General features: G+C 48.7%; 2 protein-coding genes and 1 long non-coding RNA gene across 4 annotated transcripts; all 3 read left to right on the forward strand.

The window, feature by feature from the left end:
• The first annotated feature begins 722 nt into the window (after positions 1-722).
• LOC131915856 (uncharacterized) lies at positions 723-2,823 on the forward strand. Its single transcript, XR_009380456.1, has 2 exons — positions 723-826; positions 2,125-2,823. It is a non-coding gene; the product is annotated as an uncharacterized LOC131915856 (long non-coding RNA).
• A 1,725-nt stretch (positions 2,824-4,548) lies between these two features.
• On the forward strand, positions 4,549-5,101 carry LOC131915857 (COMM domain-containing protein 6). The gene has a single exon (XM_059269164.1). The coding sequence runs from the start codon at positions 4,558-4,560 to the stop codon at positions 4,819-4,821; it is 264 nt and encodes an 87-aa protein (XP_059125147.1). The 5' UTR covers positions 4,549-4,557; the 3' UTR covers positions 4,822-5,101.
• A 2,291-nt stretch (positions 5,102-7,392) lies between these two features.
• LOC131915858 (uncharacterized) lies at positions 7,393-11,852 on the forward strand. 2 transcript variants are annotated; one of them, XM_059269166.1, is made up of 4 exons: positions 7,393-7,564; positions 7,684-7,728; positions 9,665-9,766; positions 11,096-11,852. In XM_059269166.1, exons 2-4 carry the CDS (start codon positions 7,714-7,716, stop codon positions 11,690-11,692), a joined length of 714 nt encoding a protein of 237 aa, XP_059125149.1. In that variant the 5' UTR covers positions 7,393-7,564; positions 7,684-7,713; the 3' UTR covers positions 11,693-11,852. The 2 variants fall into 2 exon arrangements, with proteins under 2 accessions (XP_059125149.1, XP_059125148.1); XM_059269165.1 differs by having other exon boundaries at positions 7,688-7,728.
• The last annotated feature ends 6,039 nt before the right edge of the window (positions 11,853-17,891 follow it).

The raw sequence follows: 17,891 nt of genomic DNA on the forward strand, positions 1-17,891 counted from the left end.
GGAGGCAGGGGCAGGGAGATCTCTGTGAGTTCAAGGCCTGTCTGGTCTACAGAGTGATTTCCAGGGCCTAGAAACCCTATTCTGAAAAACCATAAAAAGCAGAGAAAGAAAGAAAATAATGAGGATAGACTGGTGGGTTAATTACGAGGTCACATGCACCAATTCAAATAAAATGATCCTTGATCTGAGTGTGGTGGGTCACACTTGTAATCACAATGCACAGAGCGCTGAGGCAGGAGTTCTGTGGTTCAAGACCAGCCTGGCTATGTAATTAATGAGTTCCACGCCAGGCTGAGTTAAGTTCTTGCTCCTAAAAAGGGAAAAGCAGTGACCTCCTCTCCACCCCCACCCCACCCCACCCCCCAGAGCTAGGACCGAACCCAGGGCTCTAAGCTTGCTAGGCAAGTGCTCTACCACTGACCTAAATCTACAACCCTTTGACCTCCTCTCAAACACAGGCCCTCTGACACTCAGATCCAAAGTGAAAGGCAGCTGTGTGTGTGAGCGCTCATGTTCAGTGAGCTGTGTTCTCTTGTAGGGGGAAATTTAGGGCAGGGGCTCTAGGAAAAGGCTGTGTGTCTGTGGAACTGTTCTCAGAAAACTGACCTTTGTCCCCACCACTCTCACAGAGGTGAGGTGGCCTCCCCAAGCTCAGGACCAGGAGAGCCAGACCCTGGTCTGAGCAACTTCAGCCATCAGCCCTCAGCAGCCTCTATTCCCACAGGACTCTCCTCTCTTCTCTGAATTGGAGCGTATACAACAGAGAATCCAGCTTAACCTTGCCAGCTTGCCAGACGTTGAGAAACGAAAGGTCCTGAAGTGGCAGGTGATATTTGGGGAAAGGTGTGGAGGTTGTTCCCAGCATTGCTGGTTGGGGGGCAGAAGCGCTGGACTCAGGGTGCTGGAAGCAATGTGAGCCAGCACATCTGGTGATGTTCACCATTGCATGTTTCTCTGCAGGGCTGTGTGTAGGAAAGGGTGTGTATGTATTTGTGGCTGGTTGGAAGGTGGCATGGGTCACAGAAGAGGCAGAGTGCACATTATTTCCCCAGATAAAAGAAGATCGCTGGACAGCAGAGGTTCACATTGGCAAGGCTGTTCTGCATGCGGGTCCAGGGTACTATTGTAACCCTGTTTTGTGTGATGCTGAGGAGGTTCTGGCCTCCTGGAACCCACGAGGATGGAGGATCTGGCACCATGATCCCACCTCTGTATCTCATCACATTCACATCTGTATCTAGACAGATATTTAATAAACATCCTTGGTCTGCCCAGGTGTGGTGGCATGCCTCTTTAATCCCAGAACGGGTGAGGCAAAGACAGGCCGCTGTGAACTCAAAGACAGCCTGGTCTACAAAGTGAGTTTCAGGCCTCATTCAGCCAGAGTTACACAACACTGTACACTGTGCACAACACTATGCAACTGTGAGACCCTGTCTCAACATCAGACAAAACAAAAAGAAGGAAGGAAGGAAGAAAGGAAGGAAGGAAGGAAGGAAGCAAGGAAGGAAGGAAGGAAAGTAGGAAAGAAAAAAGACAGACAGACAGGATTCCTCGGTTCTCATGTCATACAAGAAATGACTATGTAGAGCAGGTGTACTGGCTCCCTCCTGTAATCCCTGACCTCAGAAAGACAAAGCAGGAAGATGCCAGTAAGTCCTGAGCAGGCTGGGCTACAGAGTCAGTTCCAGACAGGAACTGTCTCAAAAAGACCTAAGGTAATTAAACAAAGAAACATAAGGTACCAGACTGTTGAATTTGCCATCAAACCCACCCACGCATCATGCTTATGTTCCAACATCCTCAGCCTCTCACTCGTGTTCATTGGTTGGAGAAGTTTGTCCCAGCTCAGTGAGGAAGCTTCTTTCTCAGGCTTGCCCATCCTTCATGCACAGACTCCTGCAGACCCACCAACTTCTCAGTTAGTGTGGACACAGAAGGCCTTGGAGACTAAAGGAGGGGTCCGCATCCCACATCGCGTTGAGAGCAGGCCAGGGATCCCAGGCTAACTGGTCTCTAAGTCCCAGCTGGTGCCAGTTAAGGGGATTATGAGGCCTGGCAACAGGGTTTGGGGGACAAAAGTGAAGATCCAGGCCTTTAAACCTTGTGACACTTTCCTACCAGAGTCTGTCTGACAGAGCTGGGGCATTGGAGACCAGAGATGGGGCTGAAGAGATCAGAGCCCAGGCTGTGTTTATCGGAGTCCAGGCTGAGTTGACGGACAACCTGAATAAGTTGATCCAAGCCATGGCTGACAAAATCCAAGCCCAGAATGAGAAGACCAGAGCTGAGGCTGACTGGATCCGATCCCAGGCTGAGTTGAACCGAGCCCAGGCTGAGTGGACCAGAGCCCAGGCTGAGTTGACCCGAGCCCAGGCTGAGTGGACCCGAGCCCAGGCTGAGTGGACCCGAGTCCAGGCTGAGGTGACCCGAGCCAAAGCAAACAATCAGAACCATGATGAGACTGGAGAGGCCTCACAACCCAGACCTAGGGAAAGTTTATGGGACAAAATCTGCAATATCTTTAAGAAGTTGAAAGATATTTGTACGACTCTCTCCAAGTTTTTTTAAGAAATTCAAAGCACTGTAACCATATCTTTCCACTGTATTACAATTCCTGAGAAACTTACTCATCTGAAATTCACCCAAATATGTCTAGGTAACAGTGTAGAGTCTGCTCTTTCCAATGCCTTATACAGAATGTTCTCCTACTGTCTACTGTCTGCTCTGACCCTCAGGCCCTCTGTGTCACAGTTCCCCTGTACGTCTGTCCTGTTGCTCTTGTCCTGTGCCCCTTAATAAAAGTTGCATTAGATGAAGCAAGTATTTGTCTGGAATCTACTTTGATTAGATCTATGTGGATCTACTTTTGATTAGATCTATGTGGGAACCCAGTACAAAGTTCGACCTTTGGAAGGTTGGGTCATCCCTACTGTGTGTACCCTGGGACACTGGTCACTATGCAGTACTGGGTTTGTGGTGAACTCTTGATGGAGGACTTCATTCTGGTAGATAGTAAGTGCTCAGCGATCCTGGGTTCTGGGCCAGCACATTTAGACCCTTAGGGAACTTCAGTCAGCCTGTCCATTTTCTGTGTCATAGGATATAGGAGACATGCTTGCTTTTCTTTTGTTTGTTTGTTTTGAGATTGTATCTAACTTAAACTGGCTTCAAATTCTGGAGCTCAAGTCATCCCCCTGTCTCGGACTCCAGACTAATTCAACTGCAGGTGTACACGTGCCATTTGCTTATTTATCAAAAATCCCTGCAGGGAACAGAAGGCACAGGGCCGGTATAAGACTTAGACAGACAATACAGACACCAGAAGTGAGTAAGTGGGGTCTAGGACACCCTGGGCCTCTGAGGCATCAAATGATGGCTGACACCAGATTCCTGGAAACCCCCAGAGTAAGGAGTGATGGAATTGATGTGCAGAATGCCACTTTTATGTGACTTTTGTGTAACTACACCCTTAAGATCAGAGGCCTGTGCCTATGCCCTGTTGCCTTTGCCTGTGTGTGTGACCTGTGTTCCAGTAAATAAAGTCTGTCTCATCTACTACAGTTCCTGGAATTCTCCTCAACCTCCTGGCCTGTGCTGAACCTCCCCTTTTCTGGCTTGGTACCTTGGACCTCATCAACTTCCTGTGCCTGTCTCCACTGAACAAGTAGTGTGGGATACTGTGATGTGGCTTTTGCTCTAGGCTTGACATGACCTCTGCTCCAGGAAGCAGAGCTACTGTGGTCACCTGTGGGAACAAAATAAACAAGGATATGGCTAAGAGCTAGGTCTATGGTGGTAGGGCTGTTCACATTCCTTCTGAAATGGTGGAGGGGACCACCTCCCCTCCTGTGAAAGCTATATATAATCTTAGGAATTCCAAAGTAAAACAGGTAATGTTGGGTCAGGAGTTCAAGACCAGCCTCAGCTATATAGTGAATTTGAGGGAGTCCCTGGCTATGCAAGACCACATCTTTTTTTTTTTTTTTTTTTTTTTTTTTTTTTTGTTTTTAATTTATTATATATGCATTGTTCTTCCTGCATGTGTCCCTGCATGTCAGAAGAGGGCGCCAGATCTCATTACAGATGGTTGTGAGCCACCATGTGGGTGCTGGGAATTGAACTCAGGACCTCTGGAAGAACAGCCAGTGTTCTTAACCTCTGAGCCATCTCTCCAGCCCCGCAAGACCACATCTTAAAATAAAAAACAAACACTAACATATACAAGAGCTTAAAAACTGACCAGGGCTGAGGCTTCCTGATGTGAGTCCAATTGTGAGTTGCCCATGCTCCTGCAAATCACCCATGAACTCATTCATTCACCAAATTCAACGTCAAGTCCACCTGTCCTCTCTGTCTCTGTCTGTCTTTCTGTCTGTCTGCCTGTCTGTCTCTGTCTGTCTCTGTCTCTCTCTCTGTCTGTCTCGGTCTCTGTCTCTGTGTGTGTGTGTGTGTGTGTGTGTGTGTGTGTGTGTGTGTGTCCCTGAGGTTGTGGGTAGGGTGGGGAGGAGTTACACCTGTGTTAAGATTCCACAGGCCAGAGGTTCTACTCTGGCTATGGAGGAGTCTCCGGTCAGGGAACCGGTGCTGGACGCCAAATCAGAGGTCACCTGCCAGCTTATAGATTTTCAGTGGAAACTGGGCATGGCTGTGAGCTCTGACAGCTGCAGATCCCTCAAGTATCCGTATGTGGCAGTGATGCTGAAAGTAGCCGATCATTCTGGCCAAGTGAAGAGCAAGTCCATCGAAATGACAATCCCACAGTTTCAGAATTTCTACAGACAGTTCAAGGAAATTGCTGCTGTAATGGAAACTGTGTGAGAACTGACTTATGATTCTAAAGTAATGGACTCTACTTTCCAAAAAAGAACTGCATATGGATCAAAGGATATTTATACAACGAAAATTGCACTCCTGGGACTGGAGAGATGGCTCAGAGGTTAAGAGAAATGGTTGCTCTTCCAGAGGATCCAGGTTTAATTCCTGGTACCCACATGGCAGCTCACAACTGTCCATAACTCCAGTACCAGGGGATCCTACACCCTCCCACAGACATCTATGCAGGTATAATTTTTATACCAATGGTATAAAATAAAAAATTAAAGAATAAAAAAAAAAAAAGATTCCACAGGCCAAATAAGTGAACTTCATGGTTATGGAGTTAAAATGTGGAGCAGGGCTGGTGAGATGGCTCAGTGGTTAAGGAGCTTGCCCCGAAGCCTGATGACAGTCTGAGTTTGATCCCAGGATCCACAGGAAGGAAGGAAAGAATATCTCCCACAGATGCCCTCTGACTTCCACACAGGCCTGTGGGGGTCACGTGTACATGTGCAAGCACACACACATGAGATCACAACCCGTCTCTTTAACAAGCTGGTCATTTTGAGAAACCAAGTTTTGCTGGGTGGTGATGGTGCACACCTTTAAACCCAGCTCTAGGAAGACATGAAGAAATCAGGCCACACCCCTGCAGTTCTCTCTCAAACTGCCTGTGCTGTGGCTAACAGCTCGTAATTTATGCTACCTAGTTCCTCTAGCCCTGTGTTGTTAACTGTCAGACTAAACCACTTGCAGCAAAGCTTCCTGCCAGCCCCTGAAAACCTGGAATGGCAAATATCCCCTTTGTTCAGGGCGTGTTCTCTGAAGGCTGTCTTTTGTTCCTCACAGGAAAACCTGGTGTACCGTGCTCGGGATGGGGAAAGAATCACACATCCCAATAAATATTCCACCTGCCTCATAAATATGCATAGTCCTAATATAAAAACTTTTCAGAGTGCTTTGCTGGCTAGCTTGGTGCTTCTGTCTTACTAAACTAATCAAACTGTCTCTGTCTTGACTGAACTCAGTCCGTCAAGAAAACAAGAATGGAGAGATCCCCATGACATCTGGGACATTCTCCCTTGGAAAGGAGTCTGAGGGAGACATAGATGGTTCCCAGTCATCAGCCTGGCCTTGTACAGAACCCAAGAAGACGTGGTCCCCAGGAGAGAAGGCGGCACTATGAGGAGACCAGTGCCTGGCCCTTCAGGGCTCACCGTGCCTCCCATCTCTGACTTGTAAAAGTGCAGATTCCTGACCCCAACCCCAGAATGAGGATTCAGGCTGAGGGATGGGATCTGCATTCTTAAATTCCCAGGAGATGTTGCTGGCACATATTTTAAGCCCAGGGCTTAGGAGGCAGAGGCAGGCAGATCTACATAGTGAGTTCCTGGACAGCCAGGGCTACATTGAGAAAATCTGTCTTGAAAAAAAATTCCCGGGGCTGGAGAGATGGCTCAGTGGTTAAGAGCACTGGCTGTTCTTCCAGAGGTCCTGAGTTCAATCCCCAGCAACCACATGGTGGCTCACAACTATCCATAATGAGATCTGGTGCCCCCTTCTGGCCTGCAGGCAGAACATTGTATACATAATAAATAAATATTAAAAAAAAAAAATTCCCATGAAATTATTCTGATGAGGAATATTCCAGAATCCATAATATAGCTCCTGGATCAATGGGGAAGTTGTGCTTCTTCACTCCTCAGGTTTCTTCACTCCTCACCCTGTATCCTTGGGCACCTGGGGAGTGTTAAAAATGCAGGGCAGGGGCTGGAGCTGTGGCTCAGGCCATTCTTATAGAGGATCTGAGTCCCACACTCACCACCCAGGGTACACAACCACTCCAGGTCCAAGAGGATCCATCACCGGGGGCCCCTCAGGGTCCTGTCTGTACAAAAACAGGCCCCCCTCCCAGGCACAGGCCCCCACAGGCACAGACCCCCACAGACACAGGCTCCCACAGGCACAGGCCCCCACAGACACAGGCCCCCACAGGCACAGGCCCCCACAGGCACAGGCCCCCACTCTCAACTACTTTGCCAGCACCATATCTGCCTGCAAGTCGCCATGCTCCCCACCATGATGACAGTGGACTGAACCTCTGAGCTGTAAGGGAGCCAGCCCTAATTAAATGGTTTTCTTCATAAGAGTAGCTGTGGTCATGGTGTCCCTTCACAGCAATAGAAACTGTAACTAAGACAGCCTCCCAGACCCCTGGCCCCAAAGGCCCAGTACAGTGCCTGACAGGTTCTGCCTCCTCCATCCAGGAGCTGCAGCAAGAGCTTGTCAGTGTTCTGGAAGGGTGCAGTGCCCTGCACACCCTGGTCAGGCTTCCCCTCTGACCCACACACCCAGCTGTGGGCCTCACACAAACCTGCAGTTCCCACCTGCTCCTCTAAGTCAGGACTTTGCTTGTTTCTTTTCAGTGTGGGGTCAGCCCAGGATATGGCACTCACTAAAGAAAGCACATGGTTCTGAGCCACATCCCCATCTAAGTCCTCTGCTCTGAAGAGGGGTGAGCGGCCCTGCTCTGACTCTTTTTTCCTGACTGTTTCTCTTTCACTTTCCCTTCCCCTGGTCTCCTCTGAAGAACCTCCCACCCACGGAAACCCCACCCTTCCTATCTCCCGTGAGACCAGAACAGCCAGGACCTTCCCCTAGGCAGACATCAGCTAGCCTTTGAGCTGGGAAGACAACAAGAAGAAGAAAGTGACACTCTTAGTGGACTTCAGAACCTAGGGACAAGGTCAGTAGCAGATGTCCTGCTAGAGGGAGCTGGGCCTCCATTCCTGAGGCCCATGACTCTCTGGGATAGTGTCCAGGAAGTTATCTAATGCATGTTTTTTCCTCCTCTGTTCCTTCAAGACAGGCTTCGGCCCTGAACCTGGGCTCACTATGGTCCTCCCAAAGGTGAGTGAGAGAAGGTAGTGGGCTGGGTCCTGGAAGCTGTCTCCATCATTCTCCTTGAGTCTTGGATGGGGAGGAGTTTCTGGGAGCGAAGTTTATGGACAAAACCCACTCTTTAGTCAGGAGACAAATGCAGTCTCTCCAATGTCCCTGGTCACCTAGGTGACTGTTCTGTTGTCACTGTCCTGTCCTAACTGCTGGAGACCAGCTTTGGGAGCAGTTCAGGTCCCAGAGAGGATGTGTGGAGTGGGCTGGGGGCAGAGGAGGATCTGAGGGAGAATTGGGATGACTGCCCTGGAGCTTATTGAAAAAAGAGCACACCTTTATGCTCTGTAGTCACACATGGGATTAAACTGGAGAAAGGGAAAGGGGCAGGTAGCTGCGGTGTGGCTTGAGACCAGGGACTGAGAGAGCTGGCTTTGACCTTGACAAGCTACTAGGAACCAGTCCTATGTCAATGGAAGGACCACCAGTTACTCTTACCTGGGATAAGAATGTCTCCTGTTATAGCAAACAGAAACTTTCTTCAAGCCCCTGAGACAATGGGGTTTTTTGTCTAAATGTCTAACCTTGGAAAAAAATGACTTTCATGAGGGATCAGACACGATAGTATAGAATATTGTACTTTCTTGTATGGCTTAGTCCATCCAATTAACTACAGCTTAAAGATGAGCAAAGACAAGGCCAGACAGATATTTCTGTGAACCTGAGTAGAAGTTAGGACTTTATAAATCTTGATTATCCAATATACCTTCTTTGTCAAGCAAATGTGATTTATCTAAATGTCGTAGCAGCTTGGTGTTGACTTGTATGGGAGCAGACAGAGTTATCATGCTATGTGGTCCTATGGTGGTGGGGACATTTTTCCCAGATAATTAGTTTGTTTAGACAGGCTGCCATTTATACATCTCCATCCTTCAAATCCTGCACATAATTACCCAAAGGAAAAGGCATAGGGAACTCCCATAACACATAGTAGAATCAGTAAAAACAAAATTAAAAGGGTGCTGGAGATTGTGATCTGCACAGTCGAACAAATTGCTGGAACTTTGTCAGGCATCAATGGTTGCCACGTGGTCCACACCACCTAACATTCTGAGTCAGCACTGAGCAAAAGGCCCAAAACCTTTCTTCCTTTGAGTCCTGCAAATGACAAGGTAGGTCTGGACATGGGACACACTGCAGACAGGGATAATTTTAGACTGGAGGACTGGAGCAGGATTCTGTGATTTTGAGAAAAGGAACGTAGAGACACTGAGTGTCAGGAATGCAGTTAAGAAATGGGGACAGCTGGGTGGTGGGGTCCACACCTTTAATCTTAGGACTCAGGAGGCAGGGGCAGGGAGATCTCTGTGAGTTCGAGGCCTGCCTGGTGTACAGAGTGAGTTCCAGGGCCTAGAAACCCTATTCTGAAAAACCATAAAATCCAAAAACAAAGCAAGCAAGCAATGAGGATAGACTGGTGGGTTAATTACCAGGTCACATGTCCCCATTGGAAAAAAATGATCCTTGATCTGAGTGTGGTGGGTCACCCTTGTAGTCACAGTGCACAGACAGCTGAGGCAGGAGTTCTGTGGTTCAAGACCAGCCTGGTTCCTTAGTGAGTTCCAGGCCAGCCTCAGTTCCACTCTTGCTCCTAAAAAAGGAAAAGCAGTGATCTCCTCTCAAACACAGGCTCTCTGACACTCAGATGCAAGGTGAAAGACAGCCCTCTGTGTGTGCACTCTGGCCAGGGAGCTCTGGCCTCTTGGAGAGGGAAATTTAGGGCAGGGGCTCTAGGAAAAGGCTGTGTGTCTGTGGAACTGTTCTCAGAAAACTGACCTTTGTCCCCACCACTCTCACAGAGGTGAGGTGGCCTCCCCAAGCTCAGGACCAGGAGAGCCAGACCCTGGTCTGAGCCTCTTCAGCCATCAGCCCTGAGCAGCCTCTATTCCCACAGGACTCTCCTCTTTTCTCTGAATTGGAGCGTATCCAACAGAGAATCCAGGATTACTCTGACAGCTTACCAGACGTTGAGAATCCAAACGCCCAGGAACTGCAGGTAATCTTTGGAGATATGCCGCAGAGATTGTTCCAAACATAGCTAGTCAGGGGTGGGGCGGCATGCAGAAGCGCTGGACTCAGGGTGCTGGAAGCAATGTGAGCCAGCACATCTGGTGATGTTCACCATTGCATGTTTCTCTGCAGGGCTGTGTGTAGGAAAGGGTGTGTATGCATTTGTGGCTGGTTGGAAGGTGGCATGGGTCACAGAAGAGGCAGAGTGCACATTATTTCCCCAGATAAAAGAAGATCCCTGGACAGCAGAGGTTCACATTGGCAAGGCTGTTCTGCATGCAGGTCCAGAGTACTATTGTAACCCTGTTTTGTGCGATGCTGAGGAGGTTCTGGCCTCCTGGGACCCACGAGGATGGAGGATCTGGCACCATGATCCCACCTCTGTATCTCACCACATTCACATCTGTATCTAGACAGATATTTCATAAACATCCTTGGTTTGCCCAGGTGTGGTGGCATGCCTCTTTAATCCCAGAACGGGTGAGGCAAAGACAGGCCGCTGTGAACTCAAAGACAGCCTGGTCTACAAAGTGAGTTTCAGGCCTCATTCAGCCAGAGTTACACAACACGGTACACTGTGCACAACACTATTCAACTGTGAGACCCTGTCTCAACATCAGACAAAACAAAAAGAAGGAAGGAAGGAAGAAAGGAAGGAAGGAAAGAAGGAAGGAAGGAAGGAAGGAAGGAAGGAAGGAAGGAAGGAAGGAAAGTAGGAAAGAAAAAAGACAGACAGACAGGATTCCTCTGTTCTCATGTCATACAAGAAATGACTATGTAGAGCAGGTGTACTGGCTCCCTCCTGTAATCCCTGACCTCAGAAAGACAAAGCAGGAAGATGCCAGTAAGTCCTGAGCAGGCTGGGCTACAGAGTCAGTTCCAGACAGGAACTGTCTCAAAAAGACCTAAGGTAATTAAACAAAGAAATATAAGTACCGGACTGTTGAATTTGCCATCAAACCCACCCACGCATCATGCTTATGTTCCAACAACATCAGCCTCTCACTCGTGTTCATTGGTTGGAGAAGTTTGTCCCAGATCAGTGAGGAAGCTTCTTTCTCAGGCTTGCCCATCCTTCATGCACAGACTCCTGCAGACCCACCAACTTCTCAGTTAGTGTGGACACAGAAGGCCTTGGAGACTAAAGGAGGGGTCCGCATCCCACATCGCGTTGAGAACAGGCCAGGGATCCCAGGCTAACTGGTCTCTAAGTCCCAGCTGGTGCCAGTTAAGGGGATTATGAGGCCTGGCAACAGGGTTTGGGGGACAAAAGTGAAGATCCAGGCCTTTAAACCTTGTGACACTTTCCTACCAGAGTCTGTCTGACAGAGCTGGGGCATTGGAGACCAGAGATGGGGCTGAGGAGATCGGAGCCCAGGCTGAGTTGATTCGAGTCCAGGCTGAGTTGACCAGAGATCTGACTATGTTGGTTCAAGCCCTGGCTGACAATATCCAAGCCCAGGATGAGAAGTCCAGAGACCAGGCTGACTGGATCCGAGCCCAGGCTGAGTTGACCCGAGCCCAGGCTGAGTTGACCCGAGTCCAGGCTGAGTTGACCCGAGCCCAGGCTGAGTTGACCCGAGTCCAGGCTGAGGTGACCCGAGCCCAGGCTGAGTGGACCCGAGCCCAGGCTGAGACGACCAGAGCCCTGGCTCTTGGGACCCAAGCCCAGGCTGAGTGGACCGAACCCAAAGGAAAAAATCAGAATCAAGCTGAGACCTCACACCCCAGTCCCTGGAAAAGTTTTTGGGACAAAATCTGTAATTTCTTTAAGAAGTTGAGCAAAATATGTACTGTTCTCTTTGAGGTTATTTTTTTAGAAATTCAAAGCTCTGTAACCATATCTTTCCACTATAGTAAAATTTCTGCTAAAACTTACTCATCTGAAATTCACCCAAATATGTCTAGGTAACAGTGTAGAGTCTGCTCTTTCCAATGCCTTATACAGAATGTTCTCCTACTGTCTACTGTCTGCTCTGACCCTCAGGCCCTCTGTGTCACAGTTCCCCTGTACGTCTGTCCTGTTGCTCTTGCCCTGTGCCCCTTAATAAAAGTTGCTTTAGATGAAGCAAGTATTTGTCTGGAATCTACTTTGATTAGATCTATGTGGATCTACTTTTGATTAGATCTATGTGGGAACCCAGTACAAAGTTCGACCTTTGGAAGGTTGGGTCATCCCTACTGTGTGTACCCTGGGACACTGATCACTATGCAGTACTGGGTTTGTGGTGAACTCTTGATGGAGGACTTCATTCTGGTAGATAGTAAGTGCTCAGCGATCCTGGGTTCTGGGCCAGCACATTTAGACCCTTAGGGAACTTCAGTCAGCCTGTCCATTTTCTGTGTCATAGGATATAGGAGACATGCTTGCTTTTGTTTGTTTGTTTTGAGATTGTACCTAACTTAAACTGGCTTCAAATTCTGGGGCTCAAGTCATCCCCCTGTCTCAGACTCCAGACTAATTCAACTGCAGGAGTACACGTGTCATTTGCTTTTTTTTTTTTTTTTTTTTTTTTTTTTGGTTTTTCGAGACAAGGTTTCTCTGTGTAGCTTTGCGCCTCTCCTGGAACTCACTTGGTAGCCCAGGCTGGCCTCGAACTCACAGAGATCCGCCTGGCTCTGCCTCCCGAGTACTAGGATTAAAGGCATGCGCCACCACCGCCCGGCCTGTCATTTGCTTATTTATCAAAAATCCCTGCGGGGAACAGAAGGCACAGGGCCGGTATAAGACTTAGACAGACAATACAGACACCAGAAGTGAGTAAGTGGGGTCTAGGACACCCTGGGCCTCTGAGGCATCAAATGATGGCTGACACCAGATTCCTGGAAACCCCCAGAGTAAGGAGTGATGGAATTGATGTGCAGAATGCCACTTTTATGTGACTTTTGTGTAACTACACCCTTAAGATCAGAGGCCTGTGCCTATGCCCTGTTGCCTTTGCCTGTGTGTGTGACCTGTGTTCCAGTAAATAAAGTCTGTCTCATCTACCTACAGTTCCTGGAATTCTCCTCAACCTCCTGGCCTGTGCTGAACCTCCCCTTTTCTGGCTTGGTACCTTGGACCTCATCAACTTCCTGTGCCTGTCTCCACTGAACAAGTAGTGTGGGATACTGTGATGTGGCTTTTGCTCTAGGCTTGACATGACCTCTGCTCCAGGAAGCAGAGCTACTGTGGTCACCTGTGGGAACAAAATAAACAAGGATATGGCTAAGAGCTAGGTCTATGGTGGTAGGGCTGTTCACATTCCTTCTGAAATGGTGGAGGGGACCACCTCTCCTCTTACCCCAGCAATATGTAATCTTAGGAATTGTAAAGTAAATCTGGTAATGTTGGGTCATGAGTTCAAGACCAGCCTCAGTGAGTTTGAGGGAATCCCAGGCTACAAAAAAGAAACACTAACATATACAAGAGGTTAAAAACTGACCAGGGCTGAGGCTTCCAGGTGTGAGTCTGTTTGTGAGTTGCCCATGCTCCTGCAAGTCACCCACGAACTCATTCAATCACCAAATCGGACTTCAAGTCTTTTTTTAGTGTGTGTGTGTGTGTGTGTGTGTGTGTGTGTGTGTGTGTGTGTGTGTGTGTTCTCCCCTGGGTGAACTGAAGTCCCCAAGGTTAAGGGTAGGGTGGGGAGGAGTTACACCTGTGTTAAGATTCCACAGGCCAAATAAGTGAACTTCATGGTTATGGAGTTAAAATGTGGAGCAGGGCTGGTGAGATGGCTCAGTGGGTAAGGAGCTTGCCCCGAAGCCTGATGACAGCCTGAGTTTGATCCCAGGATCCACAGGAAGGAAGGAAAGAATATCTCCCACAGATGGCCTCTGACTTCCACACAGGCCTGTGGGGGTCACGTGTACATGTACAAGCACACACACATGAGATCACAACCCGTCTCTTTAACAAGCTGGTCATTTTGAGAAACCAAGTTTTGCTGGGTGTTGGTGGCACACACCTTTAATCCCAGCACATGGAAGACAGATGCAGGCAGATCAGTGAGTTTTTAAGCCAGCCTGGTCTACAGTCAAGTTCCAGGAAAGCCAAGGCTACACAGAGAAACCCTGTTTCAAGAGGAAATAAAAAAAGAAAACAGAAAAAACCAGCATCATTGAGGTGGTGTCTTCTGGGAAGTGTTTCCTGAGAGTCAGCAAAGAGAAGGATATTCTCGACGTGGCCAAGGTCGAGGCTTGTTCCGGCAGAACTCGGTGTAGTGTAAGAGTCACCCAGGTGGTACTGGTTTTGAAAGCATTAGGGATCATGGAGAGCAGCTGGGCCTGGGCACTGAGTGGCAGGGTGGAGTTCCTGAAGAGAGCCCAGGAGAAGCTATTGGCACCAGTGCAGCCCAGTTGCAGCAGAGACCCCTGCAATTTGGAGGTGCCGGTACCATGGGCAACCAGCAAGAACAGCAGCAGCTGCGGCATGGAGCCAGGCTGAGCCTAGGAGGCAGGCTGTGTGTGCTGCAGGGGGAGAACCAGAAAAGTGGCCCAAGGCCTTCGGAGGAGCCAGAGGCTCCTGCGGGACCCCAGGCATTGGACACTGAGTTATTTACACTGTTAGAGATTGGTTTTGCTTTGTTCAGATTGTAACTGCGCCCTCCTGAAGTAAGAATGAGGACTTCCCATCTTTTAAGGTACACAATATTTTGGGGAACACAGTACCACCACACTTGGGTCTTGCAACCGTTAAGCCTTTAAAAGCAGTACAAGGTGGATGACTCATACACATCCCGAAGGCCCAGCTCCCTGAGATGCAGCCTTGCCCTACCGCCGACCACAGCTCTAGCAAACTGACCCCAAGAAACAACTTTTGCTATACAGGATAAAACTACAGGACTGGGTGGATCTCAGTAAGACACTGAGGTGAAGATACAGGGAGGGCCTGAGGGATAGTCAAAGCGACTGCATACAGCCTGAGTAGGAAGGCAGATGAGCTCCAGAACATTCTTTGAAAGAGGTAAGGATGTGAGGCATCTGGATTCCTAGGCTGGCAAGCTCTTGGCTGTTGTCCAGAACTAGCTGGTTTTCTTAGAGCTAAAGAAACTTTTCCAGGAGGCTGAGGGAACTGCTGGCCTCACCTCTCCTTCACCATTTGGGACCCCTGCAAGCTCAGGACAGCTGGGTCCCATCCCAACCCTTTAAAATCCTTCAACACCCCACCCCCTCCTGGTCCGGGCCTGCAGCTCCTGTAAAGTACTGATTGACATTTGTTTTATTCCTACCACCCTAGAGCCATCAATGCTCACAAGAAATGAAAGGCTTCCCTCTAACCACTTTTCAAATTTTTATGTAGAGGAGCGTTTGCTTGCATGTGTACCACATCCTACAGAGGTCAGAAAAGGACATCAGATCCCCCCGGGACTGGAGTTACCACCATGTGGGTGCTGGGAACCAAAACCGTGTCCTCTGCAAGTACAGGGTCTCCACTGAGTATTTCTCTGGTCACTTGCTGTTCTCTCTTCCTGACTCAGCCTTAGTTTCTCTCCCCTCCGATTATGGTCAAAACAAATGAGGTCAAGTGAATTAATTTGATGAAGTCGTGGAGATCAGGAACACCGAAGAGCCAGTAGTGGTGACACAGGCCTTTAATCCCAGCACTCCAGGGGCAGAGGCCAGATGACCTCTGTGAGTATGAGGTATCCTGGGCTACGTAGACAGTTCCAGGCCAGCCAGGGCAACAGAGACAGTTTCAAACAAACCAAACACTGAAGACAAAAAATAAGAGGGTTTGGACCTGGGTATGAAACACAAAGCTGACAGGATCAGAAGATGGGGCTCTATGAAACAGCCAGCAAAGCTTGTCTCAGGGTTGGGCTCTAACTGGAACCCAAGAGGCCCTGAGGGACTCACACGAGGTGCCAATGTCCTTTCACATTCTCTCCTACTCATCTAACTGTAACACACTAAACTGTGGGTAAGGTCTTGTGGAATATTACTTTAAGTATATGAAGGTTTGTTACATTAGTTTAACTATATAAAGATGTGTTGCATTTGTTTATGTTATGGAATATTTAACTAAGTAAAGATGTGTTGCTGTTCACCTTGCCTGCCTAAGGCACCTGATTGGTCTAATAAAAAGCTGAATGACCAATAGCTAGGCAGTAGAGGGATAGGTGGGGCAGGGGAGGGGGGCAGAGAGAGTAAGGAGGAGGAGGAACCTAGGCTGGTGAGAGAGGAGGTAAGAGAAGGTGGGAGAAAGAAAGGGAGACACCGGGGGCCAGGCCCCCACCAGCCAGCAAGCCAAGGAGTAGAACATACAGAATGCACAAAAGGTTAAAAGCCCCAAAGCAACACGTAGATGAGGAGAAACTGTCGCGTCCGCCTCGACCAGCAAGGACGACGCGACACCAGGCTCTTCTCTAAGCAGTTTATTCAGGAACCTTGAACAATCTTCTGACCCCGGGGAAAGTCATTTTCTTCTTCTCTCCCTCTCTCTCCCTCTCTCCCTCTCTCCCTCTCTCCCTCTCTCTCTCTCTCTCTCTCTCTCTCTCACTCTCTCACTCTCTCACTCTCTCACTCTCTCACTCTCTCACTCTCTCACTCTCTCACTCTCTCACTCTCTCACTCTCTCACTCTCTCACTCTCTCTCTCTCACACTCACAGTCACCCCCAAGAAAGCCAGCCCTCGCCCTTTTATAGCCACTGGGCAATCAACCCCGTGGTGCCACGTGGACAATGCCGCTAGGGTAAGACACGTGCAAGCAAGCCAGATTAGGTCCAGGTGTGCAGAAGCAAGCCAGATCCTAGCCTTAGCCAAATAAGGAGCACCTGCCATCGGGAAGGCAGAAGCCAGATGCTGCGCCATCTTTGAGGCATGGCCGTGCACGGCTCTCTACAAGAAACAGGTTAATTTAAGTTTTTGGACAAGCATAAGATAAGGCTGAGCATTCACAATTGGTAATAAGTCTCCATGTCATGATTTGGGAGCTGATTGGTGGCCCAAAAGAAAAATCTTGCTACAAAAATGCTCCAGATTCCAGCAGAGACCATCCTGTAGACAAGGAACCAGGTGAGTGATGGAAGAAAAATGCAGCTGCATCTTGGGAGCTGTCTCCCGACGGTCAGACTGCCCCTCTTGCCTGCACATCCTTGAAGCTGCAGTTCCATAGTTCCCATAGTATCAGAAACCAAATCACCAGGACACTCAGCCTGTCTATCTGCACTAACAAAAGCTCTGAATCCTTCTGACAGACCTTCCTTTTGTGGAGCCAACAATGGAATCATCCTAACGGGAGTATCTGGTCGACTATGATTGGGATGGGGAAAAGGTCACATTACCCAATAAATATTCCACCCACCTCATAAATATTCATAACAATAATATTAAAAACCCTCACTGGTCTAGTCCATTATCTGCTTCCCACCTTGGGGTAGCCCACTCTATCTTTTCAGAGTGGTTTGTTCTCTAGATTGGTCCTTTTTTTTCTGTCTTTTTTTTTTTAAAGATTCATTTATTATGTACACAGTACTCTGCAGGCCAGAAGAGGGCACCAGTTCTCATTACAGATGGCTGTGAGCCACCATGTGGTTTCTGGGAATTGAACTAGGACCCTGGAAGAACAGCCAGTGCTCCTAACCTCTGAGGCATTTCTCCAGCCCAGTTTTTTTGTCTTACTAAACTAATCAAACGGTCAGTGCCTCTTGACTGAACTCAGTCCCTCAAGAAAATAAGAATGGAGAGATCCCCATGACATCTGGGGCATTCTCCCTTGGAAAGGAGTCTGAGGGAGACATAGATGGTTCCCAGTCATCAGCCTGGCCTTGTACAGAACCCAAGAAGACGTGGTCTGTAGCTAGAGTTTTCCTACCTGGCCCAAGGTCAGGGCAAATCTCTCTCACCTGCCAGTCCCACAGCCTCTCAGACCCGACCAAGTAAACACAGAGACTTATATTGGTTACAAACTGTATGGCCGTAGCAGGCTTCTTGCTAACTGTTCGTATATCTTAAATTAATCCATTTCTATAAATCTATACCTTGCCACATGGCTCGTGGCTTACCGGCATCTTCACATGCTGTTTGTCATCGTGGCGGCTGGCAGTGTCTCTCTGACTCAGCCTTCCACTTCCCAGCTTTATTCTCCTCCTTGTCCCACCTACACTTCCTGCCTAGCCAACGGCCA

The sequence above is a fragment of the Peromyscus eremicus genome, chromosome 8a (assembly GCF_949786415.1).
Source record: "Peromyscus eremicus chromosome 8a, PerEre_H2_v1, whole genome shotgun sequence".
Lineage (NCBI taxonomy): Eukaryota > Metazoa > Chordata > Mammalia > Rodentia > Cricetidae > Peromyscus > Peromyscus eremicus.